This window comes from Eucyclogobius newberryi, unplaced genomic scaffold (assembly GCF_026437365.1).
Source record: "Eucyclogobius newberryi isolate DKJ021-1_F unplaced genomic scaffold, fEucNew1.0.hap1 SCAF_12, whole genome shotgun sequence".
Taxonomy (NCBI): domain Eukaryota; kingdom Metazoa; phylum Chordata; class Actinopteri; order Gobiiformes; family Gobiidae; genus Eucyclogobius; species Eucyclogobius newberryi.
In genome coordinates, this window is record NW_027315746.1 from 34,629,952 (window position 1) to 34,651,719 (window position 21,768).

At 46.3% G+C, this 21,768-nt stretch overlaps 1 protein-coding gene across 1 annotated transcript in view; it reads right to left on the minus strand.

Moving 5' to 3' along the window:
• The window catches only part of LOC140356751 (uncharacterized), a 43,256-nt gene extending 21,731 nt beyond the window's left edge, over positions 1-21,525 (minus strand). The window contains exons 1-4 of the mRNA XM_072441940.1: positions 21,398-21,525; positions 8,198-8,867; positions 6,529-6,698; positions 2,173-2,387 (exon numbers count right to left, since the gene is read on the minus strand). Coding sequence (XP_072298041.1) covers positions 2,173-2,387; positions 6,529-6,698; positions 8,198-8,867; positions 21,398-21,433 — 1,091 coding nt within the window. The 5' untranslated portion in view covers positions 21,434-21,525. The remainder of the gene's footprint in view (positions 1-2,172; positions 2,388-6,528; positions 6,699-8,197; positions 8,868-21,397) is intronic.
• Positions 21,526-21,768: the final 243 nt, after the last annotated feature.

The window sequence follows — 21,768 nt, forward strand, 5'->3', positions numbered from 1 at the left end:
TTATAGTTCTAATAGTTCTAATAGTTCTTATAGTTCTAATAGTTCTAATAGTTCTTATAGTTCTAATAGTTCTAATAGTTCTTATAGTTCTAATAGTTCTAATAGTTCTTATAGTTCTAATAGTTCTAATAGTTCTTATAGTTCTAATAGTTCTAATAGTTCTTATAGTTCTAATAGTTCTAATAGTTCTTATAGTTCTAATAGTTCTAATAGTTCTAATAGTTCTAATAGTTCTTATAGTTCTAATAGTTCTTATAGTTCTTATAGTTCTAATAGTTCTTATAGTTCTAATAGTTCTAATAGTTCTTATAGTTCTAATAGTTCTAATAGTTCTTATAGTTCTAATAGTTCTAATAGTTCTTATAGTTCTAATAGTTCTAATAGTTCTTATAGTTCTAATAGTTCTAATAGTTCTAATAGTTCTAATAGTTCTAATAGTGAGGCCAATAGTTTAAAAAAAGAATCAGGATACAAATTTGATACATCATGATCTGAGTTTAACTTGAAAGTTTATGTGAATTAAATATATATATATATATATATATATATATATATATATATATATATATATATATATATATATATATATATATATATATATGTGTGTGTGTGTGTATATGTATATGTATATATGTATGTATATATATATATGTGTGAATATCATTTCAGCTCATGTTTCTAGAAATGTCTATAATTTAATTATTTCTAAATTACTATTACAGGAGACATTGGTCCCAGTGGACACAGTATAGACTATTACAGGAGACATTGGCCCCAGTGGACACAGTATAGACTATTACAGGAGACATTGGCCCCAGTGGACACAGTATAGACTATTACAGGAGACATTGGTCCCAGTGGACACAGTGACTGTTACAGGAGACATTGGTCCCAGTGGACACAGTGACAGTTACAGGAGACATTGGTCCCAGTGGACACAGTATAGACTATTACAGGAGACATTGGTCCCAGTGGACACAGTATAGACTATTACAGGAGACATTGGTCCCAGTGGACACAGTATAGACTATTACAGGAGACATTGGTCCCAGTGGACACAGTGACTGTTACAGGAGACATTGGTCCCAGTGGACACAGTGACAGTTACAGGAGACATTGGTCCCAGTGGACACAGTATAGACTATTACAGGAGACATTGGTCCCAGTGGACACAGTATAGACTATTACAGGAGACATTGGTCCCAGTGGACACAGTATAGACTATTACAGGAGACATTGGTCCCAGTGGACACAGTATGGACTATTACAGGAGACATTGGTCCCAGTGGACACAGTATAGACTATTACAGGAGACATTGGTCCCAGTGGACACAGTGACAGTTACAGGAGACATTGGTCCCAGTGGACACAGTGACAGTTACAGGAGACATTGGTCCCAGTGGACACAGTGACTGTTACAGGAGACATTGGTCCCAGTGGACACAGTGACAGTTACAGGAGACATTGGTCCCAGTGGACACAGTGACAGTTACAGGAGACATTGGTCCCAGTGGACACAGTGACTGCCACAGGAGACATTGGTCCCAGTGGACACAGTGACTGTTACAGGAGACATTGGTCCCAGTGGACACAGTGACTGTTACAGGAGACATTGGTCCCAGTGGACACAGTGACTGTTACAGGAGACATTGGTCCCAGTGGACAGAGTGACTGCCACAGGAGACATTGGTCCCAGTGGACACAGTGACTGTTACAGGAGACATTGGTCCCAGTGGACACAGTGACAGTTACAGGAGACATTGGTCCCAGTGGACACAGTGACTGCCACAGGAGACATTGGTCCCAGTGGACACAGTGACTGTTACAGGAGACATTGGTCCCAGTGGACACAGTGACTGTTACAGGAGACATTGGTCCCAGTGGACACAGTGACAGTTACAGGAGACATTGGTCCCAGTGGACACAGTGACAGTTACAGGAGACATTGGTCCCAGTGGACAGAGTGACTGCCACAGGAGACATTGGTCCCAGTGGACACAGTGACAGTTACAGGAGACATTGGTCCCAGTGGACACAGTGACAGTTACAGGAGACATTGGTCCCAGTGGACACAGTGACAGTTACAGGAGACATTGGTCCCAGTGGACACAGTGGACACAGGAGACATTGGTCCCACTGTGGGAGCCGCTGGTCGGGGGTGAGAGCTGGCACCTGTGCTTGAGGCGAGGGCTGCGGGTCGGGGGGTACAGGGACGTGTGGGTCCCCTGGAAGCTGCCCTGAGCTCGTAGCCCTGGTTTGGGGATGGGCCGACCCTTCACCTCCTCCTCCATCTTCTTCCACTGTTGCCGTGCCAACAGGAAGTCCACGTGCTCTGTGGACACGTTCTCGCTCTGAGGGTCCTGCAGCAGGATGACGTCTGAGGACAGCTAGAGACAAGACGGGGACATGATGATCCATATACATCCTTCAAACATATACATCCTTCAAACATATACATCCTTCATACATGTACATCCTTCAAACATATACATCCTTCATACATGTACATCCTTCATACATGTACATCCTTCATACATATACATCCTTCAAACATATACATCCTTCATACATGTACATCCTTCAAACATATACATCCTTCAAACATATACATCCTTCAAACATATACATCCTTCAAACATATACATCCTTCATACATATACATCCTTCATACATGTACATCCTTCATACATGTACATCCTTCATACATATACATCCTTCATACATGTACATCCTTCATACATATACATCCTTCAAACATATACATCCTTCATACATGTACATCCTTCATACATGTACATCCTTCAAACATATACATCCTTCATACATGTACATCCTTCATACATGTACATCCTTCAAACATATACATCCTTCATACATGTACATCCTTCATACATATACATCCTTCATACATGTACATCCTTCATACATATACATCCTTCATACATGTACATCCTTCATACATGTACATCCTTCAAACATATACATCCTTCATACATGTACATCCTTCATACATGTACATCCTTCAAACATATACATCCTTCATACATGTACATCCTTCATACATATACATCCTTCATACATGTACATCCTTCATACATATACATCCTTCATACATGTACATCCTTCATACATGTACATCCTTCATACATATACATCCTTCATACATGTACATCCTTCATACATATACATCCTTCAAACATATACATCCTTCATACATGTACATCCTTCATACATATACATCCTTCATACATATACATCCTTCATACATGTACATCCTTCATACATATACATCCTTCATACATATACATCCTTCATACATATACATCCTTCAAACATATACATCCTTCATACATGTACATCCTTCATACATATACATCCTTCATACATATACATCCTTCATACATGTACATCCTTCATACATGTACATCCTTCATACATGTACATCCTTCATACATATACATCCTTCATACATATACATCCTTCATACATGTACATCCTTCATACATGTACATCCTTCAAACATATACATCCTTCATACATGTACATCCTTCATACATGTACATCCTTCAAACATATACATCCTTCATACATGTACATCCTTCATACATGTACATCCTTCATACATATACATCCTTCATACATATACATCCTTCATACATATATATCCTTCAAACATATTCTGACACTACAGAGTGAGGTATTTACCAGTGTTTTATACTGTTTTTTCTCTTATGGTTTAGCTCTGCTGCTGTAAACATGTGGATTTCCATGGTAACGGCTGTTTTTTTTACATTGTTTTGATGTCACTACCTCATATTAGAGATTTACTGTTTTTGAATGAAATATTCAAAATAGAAATAAAAAGAGCAATATAGTGATATTACTCTTCTGGCTTAAAGTCCTTTCAGCGTCTTCGCAGTACAGTTAGTACAGTACAGTACAGTACAGTACAGTTAGTACAGTACAGTACAGTACAGTACAGTGCAGTACAGTACAGTACAGTTAGTACAGTACAGTACAGCAAGTACAGTACAGTACAGCACAGTACAGTGCAGTACAGTACGGTACAGTACAGTACAGTACAGTTAGTACAGTACAGTACAGTACAGTTAGTACAGTACAGTAAGTACAGTACAGTACAGTACAGTACAGTACAGTACAGTACAGTACAGTTAGTACAGTACAGTTAGTACAGTACAGTACAGTTAGTACAGTACAGTACAGTTAGTACAGTACAGTACAGTACAGTACAGTACAGTTAGTACAGTACAGTACAGTACAGTACAGTTAGTACAGTACAGTACAGTACAGTACAGTGCAGTACAGTACAGTACAGTACAGTACAGTTAGTACAGTACAGTACAGTGTACAGTACAGTACAGTACAGTACAGTGCAGTACAGTACAGTACAGTGCAGTACAGTGCAGTACAGTACAGTACAGTACAGTTAGTACAGTACAGTACAGTACAGTGCAGTACAGTACAGTACAGTACAGTACAGTTAGTACAGTACAGTACAGTGCAGTACAGTACAGTACAGTACAGTACAGTACAGTTAGTACAGTACAGTACAGTGCAGTACAGTACAGTACAGTGCAGTACAGTACAGTTAGTACAGTACAGTACAGTACAGTTAGTACAGTGCATTACAGTGCAGTACAGTACAGTACAGTACAGTACAGCACAGTTAGTACAGTACAGTACAGTACAGTACAGTACAGTTAGTACAGTACAGTTAGTACAGTACAGTACAGTTAGTACAGTACAGTACAGTTAGTACAGTACAGTACAGTACAGTACAGTACAGTACAGTTAGTACAGTACAGTACAGTACAGTACAGTTAGTACAGTACAGTACAGTACAGTGCAGTACAGTACAGTACAGTACAGTACAGTTAGTACAGTACAGTACAGTGCAGTACAGTACAGTACAGTACAGTACAGTGCAGTACAGTACAGTACAGTGCAGTACAGTGCAGTACAGTACAGTACAGTACAGTTAGTACAGTACAGTACAGTACAGTGCAGTACAGTACAGTACAGTACAGTACAGTTAGTACAGTACAGTACAGTGCAGTACAGTACAGTACAGTACAGTACAGTACAGTTAGTACAGTGCATTACAGTACAGTACAGTACAGTTAGTACAGTACAGTACAGTGCAGTACAGTACAGTACAGTACAGTACAGTACAGTACAGTTAGTACAGTACAGTACAGTACAGTGCAGTACAGTACAGTACAGTACAGTACAGTTAGTACAGTGCATTACAGTGCAGTACAGTACAGTACAGTACAGTACAGCACAGTTAGTACAGTACAGTACAGTTAGTACAGTACAGTACAGTTAGTACAGTACAGTACAGTACAGTACAGTACAGTGCAGTGCAGTACAGTACAGTTAGTACAGTACAGTACAGTACAGTACAGTGCAGTACAGTTAGTACAGTACAGTACAGTACAGTACAGTTAGTACAGTACAGTACAGTACAGTACAGTACAGTGCAGTACAGTGCAGTACAGTACAGTACAGTTAGTACAGTACAGTACAGTACAGTACAGTACAGTACAGTGCAGTACAGTACAGTGCAGTACAGTGCAGTACAGTACAGTACAGTGCATTACAGTACAGTACAGTACAGTGCAGTACAGTACAGTACAGTGCATTACAGTACAGTACATTTATGGCTCCGCTTTGGAGGCTGTCGTGAGTAAATGATTACACTTGTTTCTTTGTGCTGACAGAGATGTTGAACTTTGAGCCAGTTTTTGTTTCATGTGTTTGAGACCCAGTAATGACAGAGATATTAACCATAAAGCAGGTCAACACATCTGACCTCTGACACTTTGACAGTGAGTTCTGACCTCTAGCTCCATTTAAAGATTCTAGAATGTTGTGATGTCACGAGAACACAACCTTTTCATGAGTTTCAACTTCTTGTTTAGAGCTGATATTTTGAGTTAAACCCATTGAAAAGATAGAATACTTTCTATTGTTAATTGCTCTGACAAACATGCTGGACTTTTATCACTGTGAAACCCATGGATATCATTTAATGAAGCTTACAGTTCCAGTTGGAATGGTTTATATCTTAAATTGGCTGTACCTGTATCTGTTTTGTCCTAGTACAGATATTTTGTAATAGTAGCTCTTAGGGTCAGAATGAGACCGATGAGTGCTGTCTGCATTTAATGATGGAGCAGACGTGCACTGTTAGCATGTTAATGTTTGTTAGCTTCACCGACACAGGAAACTCTGCTCTGGAAAAGCACTTATGAACTCATTGCAGTGAATAATTAAGCTCAGAATGTAGTGGGTAAGTGAGAACTACATGAGGATATATTCAAATTAACTTCTGTTTTCCACATTTTAAGACTGTAAAAATCTCCTTTAAATATACGGTACATTCTTTTTCAGCACCACAATTGTCAACATGACCCTTCACGTTCCTTTAAACGCCCGGGACTTATACAGAGTCCGAAACCTGACAAGAAGTATTTCATCATGTGTAAAAGCTGAGGAGGTGACGTATACCTTTCTGTCTGTGGAGCTGGTGGTGGAGCTGGTGGAGGAGCCTCTGAGGAACATGTCTCTCCTGGAGGCCATGTCCTCTCTAGAGTCACTCCTCTCAGGATCACTGCTCTGACTCGGCTTCTCTGAGGGCCCCTGCTCCACTGTCTCCTCCTCACCGCCTTTCTCTGACACAAGGAGGACAAGCATTGGATTATATGACAAATATGACAAATGTGCCAACAAAAAGGAACAAATGTCTTTAGGGACGTCACAAAGGTTTCATTTCAGTGATTGTATCGTGATTTTTTTCATGCCCACATTTGACCCATGGAATGAAAAACTTAAAGGTGCACGATGCCAGTTTTTCCCAACCAAGATTAAAGGTTGAACAGAGGGTTTTGCGACCAATCAGAGTCTCACTTTCGAGCGACGACAGAGAAAGACGGAAATCTGCGAAGACGAGAGATGATGCAATCTGTCGTGCTAATAAACAAACACATGTGTAGCAGCGCGGCTGTAGCGTGTAGTGTATCTGGGAGAGAACAGGAGGGTGGGGGGTGAGTGAGCGCATAAAAAGGACTAACAGTTAGAGGCTTCTCTTCTCCTCTGCACATGCTCAGTTAGGGCTTCACTTCTCTGCACATGCTCAGTTAGGGCTTCACTTCTCTGCACATGCTCAGTTAGGGCTTCACTTCTCTGCACATGCTCAGTTAGGGCTTCACTTCTCTGCACATGCTCAGTTAGGGCTTCACTTCTCTGCACATGCTCAGTTAGGGCTTCACTTCTCTGCACATGCTCAGTTAGGGCTTCACTTCTCTGCACATGCTCAGTTAGGGCTTCACTTCTCTGCACATGCTCAGTTAGGGCTTCACTTCTCTGCACATGCTCAGTTAGGGCTTCACTTCTCTGCACATGCTCAGTTAGGGCTTCACTTCTCTGCACATGCTCAGTTAGGGCTTCACTTCTCTGCACATGCTCAGTTAGGGCTTCACTTCTCTGCACATGCTCAGTTAGGGCTTCACTTCTCTGCACATGCTCAGTTAGGGCTTCACTTCTCTGCACATGCTCAGTTAGGGCTTCACTTCTCTGCACATGCTCAGCCAAGCTTCAGCAGCAGAGGTGAGGGGAAAACTGGCTTATTTGGATATATTTTAGAACAATTCATTCATAGTTGTGACACACGGTAATTCAAATTGTATTGGCCTTGATTGCCCTGACCACATGGCACCGCTAGATCTACTGAGAGCAGAGGAAATAATAAAGGGGATATGAACAAGCCTTTCTTTCCCTGACATGCTAATGTAAGCACACAGATGTAATGAACGTGCAGAACGAGTCAACAGAGCTCAACGTCACAAAACTGGGAAATGTGAGTGTTTTGTGTATTGTGTATATCTATTTATGTATATAAATATGTATGTATGTTTGCATTTATTTATATATATATATATATATATATATATGTATTTATTATTGTGCATGATATGTGTCCTTTAAAGTCCACATTTGGGGTACAGTCACTTGGAAGTAGAATCACTTCACTGTCCATTTTGGTCAGTCTGTTCAAATATCGGCATATTTCTCTAATGATCAGATTATTAAAATGACCTGTGAACAACATCTGATGAGAGTAATATGGACCATGAGTGACAGGACACTAAACATGAGCTGAAGTATTTATCACCTGTCAGCGAGTCTTCCTCTGCGTCTCTTCCTGTTCGGCTGATGACATCACCATTGTGGGAGGCGGCCCATTGGTCGTCCCCTGCGTCGCTGTCCGAGTACACCATGGCGAGTTCAGCTTGAAGGCAGTCACTGAGGTCATCCCTAAGCCCCGCCTCCTGACTCCACACATGGTCAGCGTCACACGAGAACCTACTTGGCTCTGATTGGTCCCTGACTTCGGCTCCTGGCTGAAACAAGGGCTCCAATTGGCTGTTTGTTTCTGCTGCTTCCTGTCTTTCTTCCTCTTTACTCTCCATTTCTGTCGTCCAGAAATCGTTGGCGGTGTCTTCCGTGTTTTCGTCTTGCTCGACCACGATCTTTTTACCGATTTCAAACACCAAGTAGTCACAGTCGTCTTCCTGCTGGATGCTGATTGGCTGCTGTTCCTTCTGGACTTGTGGATATTGTAATTCTTCCTCCTCCTCCTCCTCCTCTTCTTTGTAGTTCTGCAGGTTCTCTCTCTCCAGGTCCATCAGTAGAGTTGGTGAGGAGCTGATCTCCATGGTGACAGGTTCCTGAGATGTTGTGGCGCTGTTACTGGAGTTGCGGTCTTCGTGGTTATCGTCGTTGGCGTCGTGGCTAGCATCCGTTAGCTCGCCAGCTGTTCTCCTGAGTCCGGTTGTAGCTCTCTGTGAACACATAATATCATTTAAGAAAAGAGATATTAAAGGTCCTATAAACATGAGCGATTGATCCTAGTGGTCAGCCTTCATCATGTTCTTGAGTGTATTCGACTCATCACAGAGAAGTGAGAACTTTCAGAAGCATTCAGCCTGTGATGTTTTTCCTCTCTCACACTCTCTACACAACATGGGACGTTTCACACAAGACGTTTCACATAACGATAGTTCACATAATCGACCAAAGTTGTGTGAACTGTGGAGCTGCACTATCTTCAGGTGCAGCACTACTGTAATTCTAAGGCCATAATAGCTCTTCACACAATTATTTAATGATTTTAAACACTTTTATATGAATGTAATGACGATAGCTGCTAAATAACCTGATAGAGGTGCTTTTATATTATTTAGAAAAATGAATGAGCCGAAAACAGGAGACGAATAATCGATTTGTACCTTGACTCCACTTTTCTTGTTTGATCAAACTCACATTACTAATATACACTTATTTATTGTTGTTGTATGTAAAATTTGGTTGAAGCACGTGTTTAATACTGATCTTGCAGAATGTGTCGTGGAGCCACAGTTATGCTACGTTCAGACCAGCTCGCCGACGAGCTGGGCTAAGCTGAGCTCTGGAGGAAGCTCCTGTTTGGCTCATTTCACAGAGTCTGATGCCACAGCGACAGTAAACGCGTGACCGCTCAGGACGCACTGTGTCCAACGCTTGAAACGCGCCACAGAAACACACAGACTAAGTAAGAGTTTGTGCACGTGCATCATCTCATCCTCATCGTGCTGACGCAGCAGAGCGATCTGAAGTGTGCTTAATGTGAATACTTTCATTTTGACTTCATAAGTTAAATGGATGAAATCCCATATTGTCATCACTTTAACCTGTTAAACTCTTACTGTGAAATTATTAATTTTAGCCAAACAATGTGCGTTATTCACCTATTGTGTCCAAATGGATCTCTGAAGCACGTCATGTTTGGCTGTTTGGCACAAACATGTGACTCTTTTGTCTGTTTCTGACCCACAAGAGGCAGTGCCAGGTGCGCACCCTGTCACCCCCGGCTGACCCGGTCCTGTGGGGGCCAATGCCACTGGAATTAAAACATGTGCACGCATTCAATCAACTGTGTTACACTCTCACTGCTCAGCACCTACACAAATGTGTGTGTAACATAGTGTAGGCAAATGCCTGCGAGTGCACAAAGCAGGAGATACAAAACATATGAAGAACTATTCATTTAAAACATTGGCATGTGTTTACTGCATGTGTAACTTACTTTAAATGATCTAAAATGGACAGTAATGACTGACGTCTGTAGTTACGAAGTCATTTGAGCGCCTGGTCCTCCCCCACCTCAAGTCCTTCACCTCCCCCTGCTGGACCCCTGCAGTTCTTCTACAGAGCCAACAGGTCTGTGGACAACACCACCAACCTGGCTCTCCACTTCACCTGCAGCACCTGGACTCCCCAGGAACCTACACCAGGATCCTGTTTGTGGACTTCAGCTCTGCATCAACACCACCTCCTGCTCTGCTCCAGGACAAGCTCTCCCAGCTCAACGTGACTCCACCTGCAGGGGGAGCGCTGACTCCACCTGCAGGTGGAGCACTGACTTCACCTGCAGGGGGAGCGCTGACTCCACCTGCAGGTGGAGCACTGACTTCCTGATGGAAGTCAGTGCTCCACCTGAGTGCTCCAGTCAGAGGCAGTGCGTGCAGCTGGGGAAGAACGTCTCAGACATTGGGACTATCAGCATAGGCGCTCCACAGGGCTGTGTACTTTCTCCCCTGCTCTTCTCACTGTACACAAACTGCTGCACCTCCAGCCACGACTCGTCCACAAACTTAAGACACCACCCTCATCACCATGACGACACCTCCCTCATCACCATGACGACACCACCCTCATCACCATGACGACACCACCCTCATCACCATGACGACACTACCCTCATCACCATGACGACACCACCCTCATCACCATGACGACACTACCCTCATCACCATGACGACACTACCCTCATCACCATGACGACACCACCCTCATCACCATGACGACACCACCCTCATCACCATGACGACACCACCCTCATCACCATGACGACACCACCCTCATCACCATGACGACACTACCCTCATCACCATGACGACACCACCCTCATCACCATGACGACACTACCCTCATCACCATGACGACACTACCCTCATCACCATGACGACACCACCCTCATCACCATGACGACACCACCCTCATCACCATGACGACACTACCCTCATCACCATGACGACACCACCCTCATCACCATGACGACACCTCCCTCATCACCATGACGACACCACCCTCATCACCATGACGACACCACCCTCATCACCATGACGACACTACCCTCATCACCATGACGACACCACCCTCATCACCATGACGACACTACCCTCATCACCATGACGACACTACCCTCATCACCATGACGACACTACCCTCATCACCATGACGACACCTCCCTCATCACCATGACGACACCTCCCTCATCACCATGACGACACCACCCTCATCACCATGACGACACCACCCTCATCACCATGACGACACCTCCCTCATCACCATGACGACACCACCCTCATGGGGCTCATCTCAGACGGGGATGAGTCTGTTACAGGAGGTGGAGCGGCTGGTGCAGCAGTAACAACCTGGAGTTCAACGTCCAGAAGTCAGAGGAGATGATCGTGGACTTCAGGAAAGTCACAGCCCCCCAGCCCCCCCCTCACCATCACAGACTCCCCCATCTCCACTGTGGACTCCCTCCACTTCCTCTGCACCACCATCACCAGGACCTCAAGTGGGAGGAGCCACCATCAGCTCCTCATCAAGAAGGTCCAGCAGAGGATGTACTTCCTGCAGCAGCTGAGGAAAGACAAGCTGATGATGGTGCAGTTCTACACGGCCATCATTGAGTCCATCCTCACCTCCTCCATCACCTCCTCCAACACCTCCTCCATCACCTCCTCCATCACCTCCTCCATCACCGTGTGGTACACTGGAGCCACAGTCAGGGACAAACAGAGACTATAGCGCCCTCTGCTGAGAAGGTGATCGGCCGCGGATTTACATCTCTGCAGGACCTGTACGTCTCCAGGACTCTGGGATGAGCAGGTCGGATCACAGCCGACCCTTCTCACCCTGGACACGGACTATTCGAACCACTCCCCTCAGGCAGGAGGCCACTCCCCTCAGGCAGGAGGCCACTCCCCTCAGGCAGGAGGCCACTCCCCTCAGACAGGAGGCTTCGGTCCATCAGGACCAGAACCTCCCGTCACAAGAACAGTTTCTTTCCCTCTGCTGTTGGACTCATGAACACTGCCTAAGCACCTTGTACTCATTGCACTGTTCACTTCTTATTGCACTACATAACTTTATATTTTATTTAGAATGTACATATCATGCCGTTTTGGTATACGGTGTTCAATGTTCGTTGTTTGTGTTGCATAAATCACCAGGACAAGTTCCTTTGTTTGTGAATTTTTGTTCATTGACAAATGGCAATAATCCCCTTTCGGATTCTGATTCTGATCAAAAGTGGCGACAGAGGTGAAGAGGTTGGACATTTATATGTATTAGTAACTTGATGTTTGGGCAGGAATATTAGGCATATGTCTCGCTGTTGTCATGTCTGTGCATTGTTTGTTCTGAAAATCGAAAGCTTTAGTCCGTACGCTCTTTCCAGAGTCTCTGGACACTTAGACGTGTCAGTAAACATGCCCAGAGCACGGCCAAAAGCAACCACGAGACTGAAGCTACTGCGACTGACTTCAACTGAATCATGTCGTGTAGTGCGTCCTCAGAACAGGACTTACTAAGGCAGGAGCATGAGAAAGGACCCATACTCTCCTCCCACTTGTCCTACGCTGTAGTACAGCTCCAATCTTCTTGTTTAATGTGCCAACATCCTTGTATATTTGGAGTTCTATAGAAGTGGAAATATGTAATAGTTCAGTCGGACTGATCCCTCCGCTTCCTGTTACTGAACACAGAAGTCAAAGAACGGTTTCCATGGCAATGTCTCCAAAGTGTCAACGGCACATGGTTTGAACAGACCATAATAATCATCAGAACCCCCTGGAGACGAGACAAAGGCACTTTGATGAGGCTTCAGTTTGTTCTGCCCTGAATATGTCTCATCATGTCACAATCTGGACTGTGCTCACAAACAATCGACTCTTTTGAGATTAAAATAGAAAGTAAAAGTAATATGTTTTGTTCTGACAGAGAAAAGATGAATGTAATCTTGTTTTGCTGTGGAGTTTGTGTGGAACATGGATCCTCATGGCCTCAACATTCAACAGTAACAATAGAGAAAATGTGCTGTTTTGGAGACACACTTCTGTGAAATTAGGAATAAATGGTGTTGTTTCAAGCAGACGCTCCTTATATTATAAAAGTGATTTAATACACTTTTCAAAATAGTTTTACAGAATGTTAAACAGATTACTCGAAGAATATATCAATAATTTTCTTTGATAAAATGCTAATGTCATGCTAATGTTAACACAGTTTTCAGAATGAGTCTGATCATTATTTATGGACTTAAAAACTGCACAGGAGACGTCCGGATCTCTACTTTTAACGTCACAAATGTGGAAAATTTCAAACCAAGTGTATTTCTAAGGCTCAGAAAAGAAGTAGAAAAGATCACCTTATGAACAGAATTAAAGAAAGTTGGATCTGATGCTGCTTTTGACACCGTCGATCATGTGACCCTCTTACAGAGACTAGAGGACTGGGTGGGCATCACTGGCCCCGCCCTAAACTGTTTAAGGTCCTATCTGGAAGACAGGAAGTACTTTGTGTCTCAGACCACATGACCTGTGGGATGCCCAGGGGTCAGTCCTGGGACCCCTTCTGTTCAACCTCTACATGCTGCCGTTAGGTCAGTTGATGTCCTATCACAATGATGCAGACGAGTCAGATCTATGTTTCACTGTCGCAGGTGAATCTGGACCAGTGGATGTGGCCTGCTCACTGGTCTCTCCAAACGAGCTGTAAAACAGCTGCAGTACATCCAGAACGCTGCTGCTCGGGTCCTGACTAGAACCAGGAAGTACCATCACATTAGTCCTGACTAGAACCAGGAAGTACCATCACATTAGTCCTGACTAGAACCAGGAAGTACCATAACATTAGTCCTGACTAGAACCAGGAAGTACCATCACATTAGTCCTGACTAGAACCAGGAAGTACCATCACATTAGTCCTGACTAGAACCAGGAAGTACCATCACATTAGTCCTGACTAGAACCAGGAAGTACCATCACATTAGTCCTGACTAGAACCAGGAAGTACCATCACATTAGTCCTGACTAGAACCAGGAAGTACCATCACATTAGTCCTGACTAGAACCAGGAAGTACCATCACATTAGTCCTGACTAGAACCAGGAAGTACCATCACATTAGTCCTGACTAGAACCAGGAAGTACCATCACATTAGTCCTGACTAGAACCAGGAAGTACCATCACATTAGTCCTGACTAGAACCAGGAAGTACCATCACATTAGTCCTGACTAGAACCAGGAAGTACCATCACATTAGTCCTGACTAGAACCAGGAAGTACCATCACATTAGTCCTGTTCTCAGGTCTCTGCACTGCCCCCTGTGGCTCAGAGAAGAGACTTTAAAGCAGCTCTGCTTGTGTACAAGTCTCTCCATGGCCTAGCAGGTCTTTCCTCACAGCCGTGACACCAGACGCTCGCCGTCGAGAGCCCACTCCAGGCCTTTTACTTCAAGGTGGTGACGCCAATCCGAGAGACAAAACTGGGCTTGCTGTTTTTGTCATTATAAAAGGAAAAACGACTCCCTTATAATTCAACTTCGATGAGGTTTGACTTGTACACAAGGTTCAAACACTGTCTGCTGAAGATCAGATGATAGAAACAACAACACATCACAAATGGACATAATAGTTATTGAATATGTTGTTGGGTGTGATTTGATACAGCCCTGGTAATGGTGTGTCTGGACGGACTGTCCATCTGGGAAGTGCTGCGGTCAATAATCAGTCCACTCTGTGAGGTCTGCTGTGACTAATGGAGCCCATTCCCAGTGTCAGGAAATCTGTGTCCTCCTCACGCCAACAGCCCACAGTCGCCTCTATCCTTGAATATCACATGTTACGTGAAGCGTGTACTTCTGGAAGCAAAAACACATTTCCTGGGGACGCAGTGACCGAGCTTTGGGACCATTCTGTTCATATATGTCCAAAAAAGTGTCTAAATGTTACTTCTGTTAATGGTACTCCTGTCCTGTCCTGTCCTGTCCTGTTCTGTCCTGTTCTGTCCTGTTCTGTCCTGTTCTGTCCTGTCTCACAACACCGTGTACACTTGCGGTGGCGGTGTGGCTCCTGCTTGACCTTTTGGAAAAAGAAAGTTCAAACCATAATGAAAGGGACGTAAGGACTTGAGAACAAAACCCTTTTATGGTGACAACAATTAGGAGGAAGCCTTCCAACCGGCCCATGTGTGAGTCAGGTTTGTGGAGATGCAAGTCGGCTCACAGTTACGATGCATCATATTTTGAAACTTTATCCTGTCTTTTTTATAAAGAAATGTCACTTTTCTTCTAATAAGACTGGTATACAAGCGAAAGCTCGTTCCCCTGACACGTTTGGTGGCAGGACTTGTGCCTTCGTCAGAGGAGATGACAGTCGTGGTCAGTTTGACAGATCTATAAGTCTGACCGCGCCTGACCACATGATGGTCCCATGTGTGAGCGATCCTTAGTCTCAAATGATGGTCCGCTGCCTGAATTCAATAGCCCCTCGTTTTGTGCATTTGTTCTTGTTGTCAAAGGAACATCAGTGAAATTAACTAAATCTTTTTCAAGGTTTTTTTTGTACAAAAAACGTGCAAAGCTGGCTCTGATGGACTCGGTGGTTTCACATTCTCTGGTGCTAGTTTGAGCACTTTGCATTTGAAAAAAGCAATGAAAGGAAAAAAATACACTGACATCACGTCAGCCAAAACTTAAAAGAACTGACATGTTGGTCTAAAGTTGGCTTGGAGGCTCCAGAGAGCAGGTCAGTAAGTGCAGGAGCTGCAGCGCTGCAGAGAGCACGTGCAGAGAGACATGAGACTGGAACAAGTGATGGCAACGCCTCAATGTGAGATGATCAATACGAGCTGAGGTGAACGTGGTGAGAGAGGGAGGAGGATGGAATAATTAAGAAGAACATTTTCAACCTTGAGTCCAGATCAAACAAGAACCGGAACAAACTGAGACTTGTTGGGCCACTTTTTTATTTTCAATAAAACTAGATAAAAAATCACTAATGTGGACATGGGAGATAGAAGTGACCACGCCCATATTTACATCAGGGTAGCATCGAAATTGGTCTCCAATGTTGTGAATAATTAAAATGATTTGAAGAAGAGGTTAAGCATTCGGCCCCTACAATCGGATTATAACACGTGTGAAGCTTTAGCTCCAGCTCATGACCTGTATGTTTATGTCATTTCATTCACACCACACACAAAAAACACAATATTCTGTTCAAATGTTCCAGGATAGGCCTGGTAGCTCCGCCCCCTGCATCCACTCTGATGGAACAGTCATTAGTGAGGCTCTATAATCCAGCAGCGATCATGAAACACTGACCTCTGGGATTACCATCACCCTGTCCCTGCACTGGCCCTCACCCTGTCCCTGCACTGGCCCTCACCCTGTCCCTGCACTGGCCCTCACCCTGTCCCTGCACTGGCCCTCACCCTGTCCCTGCACTGGCCCTCACCCTGTCCCTGCACTGGCCCTCACCCTGTCCCTGCACTGGCCCTCACCCTGTCCCTGCACTGGCCCCCACACTGGCCCTTACACTGGCCCTCACACTGGCCCTTACACTGGCCCTCACACTGGCCCTTACACTGGCCCTCACACTGGCCCTTACACTGGCCCTCACACTGGCCCTTACACTGGCCCTTACACTGGCCCTTACACTGGCCCTTACACTGGCCCTCACACTGGCCCTTACACTGGCCCTCACACTGGCCCTCACACTGGCCCTTACACTGGCCCTTACACTGGCCCTCACACTGGCCCTCACACTGGCCCTTACACTGGCCCTTACACTGGCCCTTACACTGGCCCTCACACTGGCCCTTACACTGGCCCTCACACTGGCCCTCACACTGGCCCTCACACTGGCCCTTACACTGGCCCTTACACTGGCCCTCACACTGGCCCTCACACTGGCCCTTACACTGGCCCTTACACTGGCCCTTACACTGGCCCTCACACTGGCCCTTACACTGGCCCTCACACTGGCCCTCACCATGTCCCTGCACTGGCCCTCACACTGGCCCTTACACTGGCCCTCACACTGACCCTTACACTGGCCCTTACACTGGCCCTTACACTGGCCCTTACACTGGCCCTTACACTGGCCCTCACACTGGCCCTCACACTGGCCCTCACACTGGCCCTCACACTGGCCCTCACACTGGCCCTTACACTGGCCCTCACACTGGCCCTTACACTGGCCCTTACACTGGCCCTCACACTGACCCTTACACTGGCCCTTACACTGGCCCTCACACTGACCCTTACACTGGCCCTTACACTGACCCTTACACTGGCCCTCACACTGGCCCTCACACTGGCCCTCACCATGTCCCTGCACTGGCCCTCACACTGGCCCTTACACTGGCCCTCACACTGACCCTTACACTGGCCCTTACACTGACCCTTACACTGGCCCTTACACTGGCCCTTACACTGGCCCTCACACTGGCCCTTACACTGGCCCTCACACTGGCCCTTACACTGGCCCTCACACTGGCCCTCACACTGGCCCTCACACTGGCCCTCACACTGGCCCTCACACTGGCCCTCACACTGGCCCTTACACTGGCCCTTACACTGGCCCTCACCATGTCCCTGCACTGGCCCTCACACTGGCCCTTACACTGGCCCTCACACTGACCCTTACACTGGCCCTTACACTGACCCTTACACTGGCCCTCACACTGGCCCTTACACTGGCCCTCACACTGGCCCTCACACTGGCCCTTACACTGGCCCTCACACTGGCCCTCACACTGGCCCTCACACTGGCCCTTACACTGGCCCTTACACTGACCCTTACACTGGCCCTTACACTGGCCCTCACACTGGCCCTTACACTGGCCCTTACACTGGCCCTCACACTGACCCTTACACTGGCCCTTACACTGACCCTTACACTGGCCCTTACACTGGCCCTCACACTGGCCCTTACACTGGCCCTTACACTGGCCCTTACACTGACCCTTACACTGGCCCTTACACTGGCCCTCACACTGGCCCTTACACTGGCCCTTACACTGGCCCTCACACTGACCCTTACACTGGCCCTTACACTGACCCTTACACTGGCCCTTACACTGGCCCTCACACTGGCCCTTACACTGGCCCTTACACTGGCCCTCACACTGGCCCTCACACTGGCCCTCACACTGGCCCTCACACTGGCCCTCACACTGGCCCTCACACTGGCCCTCACACTGGCCCTCACACTGGCCCTTACACTGGCCCTCACACTGGCCCTCACACTGGCCCTTACACTGGCCCTCACACTGGCCCTTACACTGGCCCTTACACTGGCCCTCACACTGGCCCTCACATTGAGATTACTGACAGACGCTCAGTGAAGGGCAAATGATTCAACAGATCAGCCATAACATAATGACGCCTGAATCGTTTTCGCATCAATGACGTCATTTATCATGAATTCTAAAGGTGGAACGAGCGGAACACGTTTTCTCTTCACCTGCTTCATCGTGTGGAGTAAATATGTGTTTTTAAGCCTGCACTTTCATATATGACCGATTAGATTGCACATTTTATTTTAACGTAGTGGACATAATGTAATTTACAACAAAAATATAATTACATTTAACAAATTTTACTGAAATGTTTCCCCAGCTTGACAGTTTTGGCAGAGTTTAGAGTTTCACTTCCTGGTTGGCAGCAGATGTGACATAGAGGCTCCAGTCACACACTTCTGAACTGAAAATCCTATTCGGAAAATCAGAGCCCGAGTTTGAAAATAAAACATGGCTTGACCTGCGAAACACGCCTCAAAACAGAAAGATAATACTTGTTTTATTTGACCGTTATTTGCTCTCTACAGTCGACCCTGCTCCTGCTCCTGCTCCTGCTCCTGCCCCTGCCCCTGCCCCTGCCCCTGCTCCTGCTCCTGCTCCTGCCCCTGCCCCTGCTCCTGCTCCTGCCCCTGCCCCTGCCCCTGCCCCTGCCCCTGCCCCTGCCCCTGCTCCTGCTCCTGCCCCTGCCCCTGCCCCTGCCCCTGCCCCTGCCCCTGCCCCTGCCCCTGCTCCTGCCCCTGCCCCTGCCCCTGCTCCTGCTCCTGCTCCTGCCCCTGCCCCTGCCCCTGCCCCTGCCCCTGCCCCTGCCCCTGCTCCTGCCCCTGCCCCTGCCCCTGCCCCTGCTCCTGCTCCTGCCCCTGCCCCTGCCCCTGCTCCTGCCCCTGCCCCTGCCCCTGCTCCTGCTCCTGCCCCTGCCCCTGCCCCTGCTCCTGCCCCTGCCCCTGCTCCTGCTCCTGCTCCTGCTCCTGCCCCTGCCCCTGCCCCTGCTCCTGCTCCTGCCCCTGCCCCTGCTCCTGCTCCTGCTCCTGCCCCTGCCCCTGCTCCTGCTCCTGCTCCTGCTCCTGCTCCTGCCCCTGCCCCTGCCCCTGCTCCTGCTCTGCCTCTGTAGTTATAAAATGCATGTTGGTCATGTTGGTACGAAGTGAATGAAAAGAAGAGCAAAAATTCACTCTCAAACATCATATTATAAACATTACTAAATGTAACACCAACGTCGGGTCGATAAATTAACTTTAAGGTGAAATATGAGGACTTAAAAACAGCATAAAAGATTCTCAGAGCCACGTCAGGTGTTAACCCACTTTCCACCGCCCTGGACGTGGTAACTCAGACGCTCAAAACGCTGCATCGATTCTCAAAACACCACATAAAAACGTTGGACGTCCATATAATAATCCATATAAATTACACAATATATGATTTAACAAATCTAGTCAGTCGAGCGCTGACCGGTGGTCGAGCGCTGACCGGTAGCCGAGTGGTTAAAGCAGCAGCACATATGTCACGTTCCATATACAGCGCCATGAGTTTGAATACTCTCTTCAACAATTTGCAGCATGTCCTCCCTTCTCTCATCCCCATTTCACACTAAAGCTGTCAAATGAAGCCTTCAGGACCAAATGATAAAATAAATGCAAGAGAAAGAAAACTTTAAGTGAACGAGTTCTTGTGTTGGAAACCCGAGCACATTAATGACATTGTTTAACCTGCGATATTTACCGCGAGTTCTGTCCCACTAAAGAAAATAATACATCCAAAAACACCTGCCATATTAACTTTAAGTGGGACGTTGCCATGGAGACATAATGGACTTGAATGTGGCACATTCAAGTCCATTATGTCGCAGTTGCTCAGGCCAAAAAAAAGTGGTGTGTTTCCTGTAACCCGACTGACCTGAATTTCAAAATAAAAGAACCCCGACCTTAAACATATTATGGTATATTTACTGGCCGTACGTTTCGAGAATGTCAAATTGTGAGAGAGAATCCAAAAGCTGCAGGAAAAAATTATCTGTGGGATCGTAAGATATGAAAATCTGCACTTTTGATATGGTTTGACCTGCGGCAGATGCTCTATGTGGTCAGCGAGCAGACCGACTCTAGATCATACACTCCTAACTCACGGAAGTCCGAATGAGTTAGGAGTGTATGATGTAAGTTCCAACTACAGCTGGAAATGCCTTTAGCAAGTGATGCATGTGATCAACGAGACTCAAAGTACGACTGGCACTTACAAGCAGCGGTGGCTCTACAGCTCGTTGAACATGCGCGCAGGGCGACGGCGGCGCCGCTAACGGCTCTTTTCCTGCAGTTGGACTAGTTTAGATGTAGAGAACTATTTTATTCAATGTCTGCACCACTAGGGCCACTTCAATGTGAAGCGCTCACTTCTGAGAAAAGAAAACTGCAAAACCTGTGCCAGGATTTTAAAATATTAACCAAAAAATGTTTGTTTTTTTTCCAATGTTACCGGAAACACAAGCCTTATTTCTTTTCCCTCCAACACAGATCCTCCAAATAGCCACTTTGCATCATTGGTTAAACAAGCAAATGTTTTTATTTTAGATACAGGCCATTATTATTCTTATTATTATTCAACATTCAGGTTAGTGTTAAAGTTAGGATTAAGAACAAACTGGTCATTATGTTTCGGGCTCTGCACAACTGCGTTTGGAAAAGCGAAGCTACAGTGAGCTAAAGCTATAGCTCTCCTCAGCGCTCACACTGCGGAGTGACGGAGCAGAGCGTTACACTGGACACGTTACATCACACGTTACATCACACGTTACATCACACGTTACAGACGCAGCTCTAGCAGCACAAACACGACACGTCCTCATCACCCGCGCAGCCTCCGCCAGGCTCAGTGATGGAGGAGCCGGAGCATCACGTACCAGCAGCTTCCAGCACAGCAGCCAGAAGGAGATCATCTCCACACGGCCCCGTCCCGTCTCCCGAGAGGCAGCGCGAGCAGCCGCGCGGCGACCCGGAGGCGCGAAGAGGATGGAGCACGCATCCACGACGAGCCCCGCGCGGCTCTGTGTGTGTGTGTGTCTGTGTCTGTATGTGTGTGTGTGTGTGTGTGTGTGTCTGTGTCTGTATGTGTGTGTGTGTGTGTGTCTGTGTCTGTATGTGTGTGTGTGTGTGTGTCTGTGTCTGTATGTGTGTGTGTGTGTGTGTGTGTGTGTGTGTCTGTGAGAGAGAGAAAGGGGGAGAGAGAGTAGAACAGCATGTGGGGCCCGAGCTTCGCCTGCACCTGCTCCAC